Source organism: Mytilus edulis, chromosome 8, assembly GCF_963676685.1.
Source record: "Mytilus edulis chromosome 8, xbMytEdul2.2, whole genome shotgun sequence".
NCBI classification, from domain to species: Eukaryota; Metazoa; Mollusca; class Bivalvia; order Mytilida; family Mytilidae; genus Mytilus; species Mytilus edulis.
In genome coordinates, this window is record NC_092351.1 from 81,543,427 (window position 1) to 81,554,285 (window position 10,859).

Here is a 10,859-nt window from a genome sequence, read left to right on the forward strand (position 1 = left end):
TTATATCTAAATATTACTTCCATGGTCGGACATAGGGAAGAAAATCGGGGTCCGAAATGTCCGGAAAATATTATTGATGAGCGACCCTTTTTAACAACGGATTTAAACCTTGAATCTGAAATTCAAAACATGTGACCAAACATGCACATGTTGTAAGTTCCTGTACTTCACGCTGCTATCTTTTATATATACATTTGTAAATAATTTAATTTTGGATGTAACGCGTCTTCTGATTGGCTGGAATTATTTTGTTATGAGCCCATAGACATAATTTAGTCATGTGACCGTAACGTCGTCAACGTTTTTTCATGGTTTTCTACGGTTTAAAATAGAATTTAGAATTAAATTATAAGAAATGACTGAAATATTTTTTCTGTCTATTCGAAATAACATAAAAAATGTGGTGCACACTGTTAAATAACCCGCTACGCGCGTTATTCAGTGTGCACCAAATTTTTTATGTTATTTCTTCATAGACAGAAAAAATATTACAGTCATTCCTTAAATAATTTAGTTTTGGATGTAACGCGTCTTCTGATTGGCTGAGGTTATTTTGTTATGGGCCCATAGACATAATTTAGTCATGTGACCGTGACGTTATCAACGTTTTTTCATGGTTTTCTACGGTTTAAAATGAAATTAAGAATTAAATTATAAGAACTGACTGTAATATTTTTTCTGTCTATTCGAAATAACATTAAAAAAATGTGGTGCACACTGTTAAATAACCCGCTACGCGCGTTATTCAGTGTGCACCAAATTTTTAATGTTATTTCTTCATAGACAGAAAAATATTACAGTCATTCCTTAATTAGAAAACATGATACTAAGTAATCGAAACCGCAGGATCGCACACATAAACCTACAGTTTACAATCATATGTGTATAATTTACAAATACAGATTATCTTAATTGTTAATTAAATTAATAAGAATTTCTGCAAGAAATACAAACATGTAAAGTAATCCACGTTACATTAGCATTAAAAAATAATTAAAATGTTTGTCCGTTCTGGATCTCTCACCAGAGACAAATAATATATTGGTTATTTTCAAATAATAACGAATTTTAAAAGTGAAAAATTGAATTAAAGTTACTAATCTAAACAATCCGCCTCTTCGTAGTAAATCAAATCACACATTATCTATAGAATAATTATTATATATAAAAAGATGTAATTTTGATAAGGTTTTACAAGGATATATTGAAATCATTTGTGGCGGGTGGTTCATTATTTGTGGTTGATAAAAAAGAGAACATAAGTAAACTCGACGTTCAACGATCTTCAACAAATCTAGCTGTTAGAAATTAACTAGGACTTCTGCCCTTGGAAACTTTTACAAAAACCCAAACATTAATGCACCTATCTAGATTATAAATATTGTCAATTTTAAATTGTAAATCCACTTCTTATAATGAAGCTTTTAACCTAGCTAAGAATACTAAAGGAACATAATGTTGGTATATTTTTTCAAAAAAAAACTCAATGTCATAAAAAAATCATGAAACATTTACATCAAACTAATTGAAGAAACTAAAATTATATAGATTTATATAAATTTCTTAACTGAATCAAATATAAATGACCAACTAGAATACTACCTATCTTACCTAAATATTAAGGGCATACGATACAGATAGTCACGGTAGTGTCAATAAATATGGATCCGGAATTTTAATCGACAGATGGGTTACGGTGTTGGTTTTAAATTTATTATCGCCAGTCGTTAATGACAACATTGGGAACTGTCATGGCGCTAAAACTGTCTCGAGGTCATAATTAACTGTCCAGTGTTGCGAAAAGACCACTGTTGTTTTACGTTGTTATTGTTATTATTAATTGTTTAAAGATAAATTGGCGAATCTGTTAAGTTTGACAATGAGTACAAGCACAAGGTGAGCGCAATTGTAAAAGTAGGTCAGGTGAAATTTGAATTCGTAATTTGAAAAAGTACTCAATTCTGTAAGTTTTATCCTATAACATTTGCACTTATGTTTGTCATTGTATTTTTCTGCATGTATATACTTGCTATCTCTTCTTCTTCTTTAGGTTTCTAGCGATCCTTCAATTATTGAAGATTATTCGCCGGGCGTCGACTATAAAATTTATAATTTACATTTTAGCAGGAAAAAATCAAAAATAACAATATCAAGAAAAAACAAAATAACGTATGTACATTAAAAACTACTTGCTATCTATGTATGAATTCAGCACCAAACATTCAACTTAAATTTGTTATGCAAAAAGAAAACTAAATTATATATAGCAACAATGTCAATGTTTACAAAATCTTACACACAATTATATTTTGGCATATAAGATCATATAATGGATGTAAGAAGATGTGGTGTGAGTGCCAAAGAGACAACTCTCCATCCAAATAACAATTTATAAAAGTTAACCATTATAGGTCAATGTATGGCCTTCAAGTTCAACACAGAGCCTTGGCTCACATAGTCAGAGGTTTCTCTGACATCCAACGGCTGTTTTGCCAGACAAGCCGGGGCTGTGGGACGTCAGAGCTCATCCCATATAAAAAAATGGATATTTGCCATACCCAAAATAGATGCGCTGCTTCGTGGCTTCCGGTGCCGACGGGCAGCCTTGGAATTATATAAATCGGACATCAATCTGTTCATCTTTCATTTATCTCTTCATTTATATAAGTTTCACCTACCTGCCACCCTTTATTTTCTCATATTTAGACAGATTTCACAGTGACCCATCTGGGACAGTGTTATAACAACACAAATGAAGAAGAAGTCAATCTGTAACAATCTGTTTAAAAAAAAGCTACAACGTATTCAGTGAAAAGTGCTATGAAATTGCAGAGATACATGTACCTGAATTTTGTATTTTATTTAAGCAGAACACAATCAATGCTTTGATGATATAAATGTACATGGTAATCATAATATTCTTTTTTTTCCAGCTTAGTACCTTACAGTGCAAGGCAGAAAACTAATAGAGTTCCTACAATTGATGCTAATAATGATATAGTAGCACCATTAGATTTTTCTTTCTATAGGGTATCTAATGTGGGAGGTAAGAAAGTTTTCATAAATGTACATGAAAATAAAATTTGACATGTGGCGATGTGTGATGACAATTAAAAAATTTTACTTTTACTTTTCTTTGTCTTCTTGAGGTAATTCATTATTGGTTTCTATTGATGGGGAAAAGAATTTTTTTTTTTGGCATGTCAACAAAATGCCGAAAAATTCAGATCTTGCTTCACAGAACATGCATAATGTAAAATCTAGTAATTTAAGCATAGATGCGGTCAATTTGTAATTTCCAATGTTCTGATTTTGGTCAAGTTACAATTCTACAATTCTATTAAAAATTTGACTATATTCCAGCAGAAATAGGATTTATAATTTACTATAAAAAAAAAATGACATAAAAATCTAAAATGTTTGGAAAAGCAATATTTTATCGTGTGTATAATATCTTTTAGAGTTGTTTGAAAGACAGGAAACAAACTTGAATTATGGTTTGCCTTATACATGTACCATAGAGGGAAAAAAGATACCAGTGTGATTTTGAAACTCATAGCTATATATAGATTGAAAATAAGCTGACCATATCATGGCTAAAAAAGAAAAAGACAAACAGACAAACAATAGTACACAAAACACAACATAGAAAACTAAAGACTAATAAGCAACACAAACCCCATCAAAAACTTTATTGACTATAGACGAGATAAGAAAGAAAACAGATTCGTGTTGTAGTGGTTAGTGCATCGGACTACTAACACAAAGGTTCCTGGTTCGATTCCCGTTTGGGATGAAAATTCCAGGAACTCAATTTTCGGCTCTCCCTTGACACCATCTGCAAGTATGGTCTTGAGGAAACGATGATAGTCCTTCAGAAGGGGACGATAAATGGCTGACCCGTGTTCAGACACGTTAAAGACACCCTTGAAGATTTCGATAAAGAGTAGGCTAATACCACTACAAGGCAGCACTCGCACCCGCAAAGTGGAAAGGGATTAATATAAGTTGCAAAATTTGTTTCCCAATCCACTATAAATAAAAAAAATATGTTTAAACTAAAGAAAACAGATAACTACCATGACTACCCTTCTAATTAATTTACAAGATACTATAACATGTATAACATTTTACCCTTTTTTTTTAATAGATGTAAAGGAAGAAGAACCCAGAGAATCACCCAGAAAAGGGAAACAGCCAGAACCAGAAGGAGGGAAATCATCCAGTAAATGTCTACGTCTTAATAACAATAGTTTAACAGAGGTCGGACCATTGATGGAACTGGTTGTCACAAAGTTTCAGAATCCATCTTTATTAGCCTGGCTTGATTTGTCCTTTAATGAGTTGACCAATATTCACCCTGTAAGTTTATAAGATAAAAGAGAAAAATGGAAAAAATGTGCACTTATTTGTACCCTTAATATAAACAAATTATGTATTATGTTTGTATCCTATTATTAAATCAATGAAATGAACAATTTTGAAAGGATTGAACGATTCTATGATTTAGCACTATTTTAAGGGGTCAGATAAAGACTCCTTAGGGAGCTACCATTTGATTTTTATGGGGGGGGGGCTTGGATGAAAAATTTTGTCCTGCTTTTTTTTTTAGCTGTAATCTCTGTCCTGCCTTTTTATTTTTCACTCTGTTTGGTCCTGCCCCTTTTTTTTTAGTTTATCCTGACTTTTTTTTACCTAAATTGTCGTCCTGACTTTTTTTTTTTTGCAAGTGTCTCATCCTGCCTTTTTTTTTTACTAAAAACTCCTGTCCTGCCTATTTTTTTCAAATTTCATCCTAGCCCCCTCATAAAAATGAAATGGTAGCTCCCTTATATATAAGTATCATAGATTGTACCACCACTTGTTTATGGATAATTTATCTCAAATTGCCAACAGAAACAAAGTTAAATGTGTACTTAACATTTTTGACTAAACCTATCAATCATAGCATTGTTTTTTAACCAATGGAAAAAATCAACTGACAGTGGTGGATGATAATTTAAGAATGGCAGGGATCATTTAATGATGGCATAAGATAATTTAACATTGGTAGTGTGCCATCATGAAACAGTTCATGGAGATCCCTGGTATGAACACCTTTGTTTATTTGAAGGAATTCTCAAGGACTTAATTGAAATAGACCTTACCATAGGGCTTAAGGGGGTACCTAACACTACAGGGAGATAACTCTGTAAAATCAGCTAAACGTTTTAATTACGTTGTGTTGTTAATGGAATATTAAGCTTCTCAATGATCAAAATTAGTGTTTGTCAAACTGCTATATACATGATATAACCAGTGTAATTTTTCTGATAAATTTGTTGGTTCAAATTTTTAGAAATTTTGATATTTTTGTCAAACGGTCAAAATAAAAACTTTGTCAAAGTTTTATGAAAATTAAACGAGCCAAATTAATTTTAGTGAAAGTGTTGGGTACCACCTTAATGTCTCTTCATCTTCTTTTTTGAAGACTTATGATTTATTATTTTCAGGTTATCACAGAATTTGAAAATTTACAAATTTTATATCTCCATGGAAACGTGATTAAGGATTTAAAAGAAATTGAGAAACTAAGTGTTATGAAAAGCTTAAGGAAGCTTACATTCCATGGCAATCCAGTAGAAAATTCTAAGGTAAATATATGAGTTGCCACGGTTATTGTTAAGATTATTGCAGGAACATATAACATCCATATTGTAATACTTGTGTCCTTTGTCAACGTCTTATTGTCAGTTACATTGCCTTGAACGAAAATTTTGATACATAAATAGTAATCAAGATATATACAGTAAATTACACAAATATGAATGCACACAAATACACTTTACTGTTTGTTAAATTTTGTAAAAAAATTTCAACTTGAAAATAGACACAGGTATCTTCCTTGAGGGCAGATGGACACATCCTTTATCCGACATAAGTTTGCTCAAACAAATGAAACATGTATGACAGATTGTGTTTGAATTTGGTGGCATCACCTAAAAGTTCTGGAGATGAGTTACGGGCCCCTTCATAACATTATGTGTGTCCAATGGATATATTCTTTATTTATTTTGTTAAGAATCTAAAGCCCCAGTCCCACTAGACCACGATCGCACCACGCTGATGAGGTGGTGAGGTCGCGGTATGAGCGGCATGAAAATGTTAATTTTCGTTGCTTTCACGATGCTACTACGTCCTACCACGATTATACTACGTTCATACCGCGATCTTACTACGTTCTCAGCAATACCGTCAATATCGTGTTTCATATCAATATAGTTCCATGCCTTCTATTTCTGATTAAAACGGAGATTTCTCGGAAACAATACAGTCATGCCACCAAAATCTACTAGAACACATGGGCGTGGTGGTAGGGGTTGATGTAGGGGCAGAGGGAGCAAAGAATGAACGCCATACTAAACTCCAAATAGTACACAAGAAACTAAAATTAAAAATAGTACAAGACTAACAAAGGCCAGAGGCTCCTGACTTGGGACAGGCGCAAAAATAGTGGGGTAAAACATGTTTGTGAGATCTCAACCCTCCCCCTATACCTCTAGCCAATGAAGAAAAGTAATCGCAGAACAATACGCACATTAAAATTCATTTTAAGAGAAGTCCGAGTCTGATGTCAGAAGATGTGACTAAAGAAAATAAACAAAATGACAATAATACATAAATAACAACAGACTACTAGCAGTTAACTGACATGCCAGCTCCAGACTTCAATTAAACTGATACTATACACATAAGTAGTATAATACTTATCATCAAGAGATGTCGGAAAGACCAATCAAACCTAAATTACAACCTATTGCTGGTCCATAAAGCTCAAATGACGAAATGTTAGTGAACCATAGCAGAGATGACACAGATGTGTCAATATATATATAGGAAGATGTGGTATGAGTGCCAATGAGACAACTCTCCATCAACGTAAAAATCTATAAAAGTAAACCATTATAGGCCAATGTACGGCCTACAATACGGAGCCTTGGCTCACACCGAACAGCACGCTATAAAGGGCCCAAAAAATACTAATGTTAAACCATTTAAACGGGAAAAACCAACGGTCTATTCTATATAAAAACGAGAAGCATGGTTGAGTCGTTAGAGCAAATGGATAAATACATTCAAACAAACAAAATCTAGGGAGTTTTTTTTTATATATTTTATGTGAAAATGACAATAAAAATGATGGTCGTAGTGTGAACGTAGTAAGGTCGTGAGAAGAGCGTGATGAGGACTGCAAGGGGGTGCTAGAATCGTACTATGGGCGTGAACAGCGTGGAAAAGTCGTAGTGGAAGCGTAGTTGGGTCGCGGTGAGAACGTGATGGTCGTAGTAAGGTCGTAATAACGTCGCTGTGAGATCGTAGCACAATCTCTCCAAATAGAATCACGCTCTCGCTACGATTGTACAGCGACCTTTGCGATCTTACTACGATCTTAGTGCGCTCTCACTAGGCTTATACTACGACCTAATTTCGCCACGACCGCACCACGATTGTTTTGAACATGTTCAAAGTTGGTCACGCTCTTCACGATCTTGAAGACCTCACCACGACCGTGGTACGACCTTACTGCGACCTACACGATCGTACCACGATCATCAAAATTTCCATTTTTTTCACAGATCGTAGTGGGATCGTGGTCTAGTGGGACTAGGGTATAACGACTAGTAGATAAGCAATTCTAATGCAACAACGTTTGCAACGTTCATTTTGATTGGATAACGTCACTTATTTACATGGCATCATTGACAATTGATGCTGTGGGACGTACACCCAAGCGCAGACGGCATATGACAGATTTTAAATACATGTTTTAACATTGTTTTCTATCAGTTTCATTAGAATGAAGATAACAATATTGTATTTTAAGCTCCAACTGCATCGATTGGGGATTTGATGGTCACAAATATTCGTTTACTGTCTGCGCTACAGCGTCGCCAGTAAACTTAATTTGCGACCATCAAATTCCCAATTGATGCCATGAGAGCTTTAAATTCAATACAGTTATCTCCTAATTAGCTTTTACACGATTTGAATGTGCATTATATCTTTCATTTGTAGGGATACAGACAAAATGTCTTGTCAATGCTTCCACGGTTAGAGAATTTGGACTTTAGCAGAGTGACAAAGGCTGATAGAATGACAGCAAATACCTGGGCTCACATGAATGCTAATGCTAAACATAAGAAGAAGAAAAATACTGATGATGATTGAGAAAACAATATTTCAAATTAATCATATACTTTGTGTTGAATTTGACCTTTAAGAATTTAATGCATTCTGGGTAATTTTTTCAAAAGTGTACACTGAATCACTTTGATTAGCTTACAACTTATAAAACATTTGAAATTCGCCCAATGATATACATTGCTTTAAATTTGGGGTATGAATAATGAAATTATCCAGAATGCATTAGATTCTAAAACAGTGAATTGTTTGTTAATTATCATGAGCATGAAGTACTTATGGGATTATTAAGAAAATGAACAATGTCTGTTATATTTGAATTAGCTTTGTGGAATTTTGAATATGTTATATACATGCACATGTGTATATTTATAAAAATTCATGAGTTCAAAAAACTAATTTATCATGTTTATCACACCTGAAAGGGAAACATGTTGTTGAATTGAATTGAATAATATTTTTTTTAAATTTTCATTCAGTTTCCCTTTCAGTTGAAGATCCCAATTACATGTACTTAGATAAGGTTTAAAGAGTATCACCTAAAAAATTATGGTAGCTTAGATATGATATGGTAAAAAAGAATCATACTCATGACAATAACATGGACTTATGTACACACCATCAACCTTGTGTAGTTAAGAACAGATTTGCTAACTTATTTATTTGCATTTAGCAAAAGATCTAGGTAAATTATGGAGAGTACAGAATTTCAAGTAGATAGAATCACAGCAGTTATAAAATCATATTTTAATACCCTTTAGTTTTTCAAAAAATTTAACAAATTTAAAAGTTTTATTTTGAATATTTATGTTAAATTTCCATATATTGTCAAAAAAGGACAAATTTGACACTTTTTATTATTATTCTTCTATTATAATATTTTAGTATGGATAAGACATCATGCTACATTAAAATGTTAATATTATGATTTTGTTACTTTCAACATATTCAGATTTGCATTTGAAATGAACTAAGCTATTTATAATTTGGGGTATGATACAGAACTTTGTAAAATATGTATTATTAATTGTAAGATAAGATGTGACAGTTTATATACTTTGGTTTGTTATTATTTATTATTTTTCTTTGTGATTTAAGTTATAAAGTAGAATTCTTTATTTGAAAGGATTTGTTTTTACAGAATAGTTTGAACATTATAAGAGTTATAAAGTTGATCCTAAAATGACAATTACCAGATTTATTTGTTTAATAGGATATCGAACAATTCTTTTGATATTTGTTTAATTGTATTTGCTGCCTTATTTAATTCTTTATTATAGCTATATCTTTACAACAATTTGATATTTTTCCCTTTCAAATTTTTTTTTTGTATGAAATTATGTACTGCTAAGTGTAAGATTATTATGTCCTCAATTTAAAAAAAAATCATGGTTATATAATTATTATATATTAATATATACCTACATTTACCTTGTATAAGTTAGATTTCTTTGATGAAAAAAAGATTGAAACATGTTTTTAAGGTTGTAAATTTTCATACACCCATTACCTCAGATATGAAAAAAAAATCTAAATTACAACAACTGCAAAATATGCAAAACGAACTACTATCTACTGGTTTTGATGTAACATGCATTATGCCCCCTTTTTTAAAGAATGAATCATTGATAATGTTGCATTGAAACTATTTTTTATTATAATTTTTTTAGTGCATTTTTATTTGATATTCTGTGATAAAGGCAGTGCTTTCTTTGTATTATAATATAATTTTAATAATGACATTAATGCAGCTTATGCTGAGTTATGTCCAAAGACATTCCATTTTGTTTATATAAATATCTTATTATTTCTTGATTGTTCAAAGAAGAATGTCATGAACTGGTGGGTCTATAATGAGTAAAAATTGACCCCCTACAGAGTGATATTTGTTTTTATGAAATAATTTCATGTGACACTAAAGTTTCAGAGAACCATATTTTTTTTTAATCTTAAATGGTGTTTTTTTTTTTTATTTTTTTTTTTTATCTATATAACTACTATTATCAGATAATTCAAACTTTACAGAGTCACAAATCAATTTTTTATCATGATTTATATATTGAACTGATTGAGTGATTCTTAATGATCATTGTTTATTGTTATATAGAACAGTAATAAATCTCTTTATGAGTGATGTAATTATGTTTTTATAAGAAGCAGGGCCTTTTTGGCCTACTGGTCTTATAGTCCAACTACTGTATCATCAATCTGTCAACACAGATGTTGTGATTTAGAATCCTGCTCATGTCAAGTGCGCTCAGCTACTGTAACAATTTAAATTGGCTAGGATTGTCAGTTTTCATACTGAAGGTCTTGTGACTCTCTGCAAGCATTCTGGTTTTCAATATTTATTAAAAATGTTAAATATTTAAAGTCTGAAGAAGAGAGACTGCACTGGTTTATATAGAATAAGGAGATAAAGTATAATTGCCTATGAGATAACTATCAAACACAACCGAAATGACATTTATTTAAGCAAATTCGGTCACTGTAATGCCCTCAACAATTAGCCAAATCAATACTGTATACAGTTTGTCAACAATTATACATGACAAATTCTTTAGGAATTTTGGTTGTCAAAGCTCTTCAACATAGTTCTTTATTTGGCCTTTTTACCTTTTTTGAATTCAAGCATCACTGATGAGTCTTTTGTAGACGAAGGGCTCGTCTGGTGTAAA

At 32.0% G+C, this 10,859-nt stretch overlaps 1 protein-coding gene across 1 annotated transcript; it reads left to right on the plus strand.

Annotated features, from left to right (window-relative positions):
• Positions 1-1,716: 1,716 nt before the first annotated feature.
• On the plus strand, positions 1,717-10,312 carry LOC139486394 (leucine-rich repeat-containing protein 51-like). Its single transcript, XM_071271269.1, has 5 exons — positions 1,717-1,896; positions 2,934-3,046; positions 4,151-4,362; positions 5,493-5,633; positions 8,056-10,312. Exons 1-5 carry the CDS (start codon positions 1,880-1,882, stop codon positions 8,206-8,208), a joined length of 636 nt encoding a protein of 211 aa, XP_071127370.1. The 5' UTR covers positions 1,717-1,879; the 3' UTR covers positions 8,209-10,312.
• Positions 10,313-10,859: the final 547 nt, after the last annotated feature.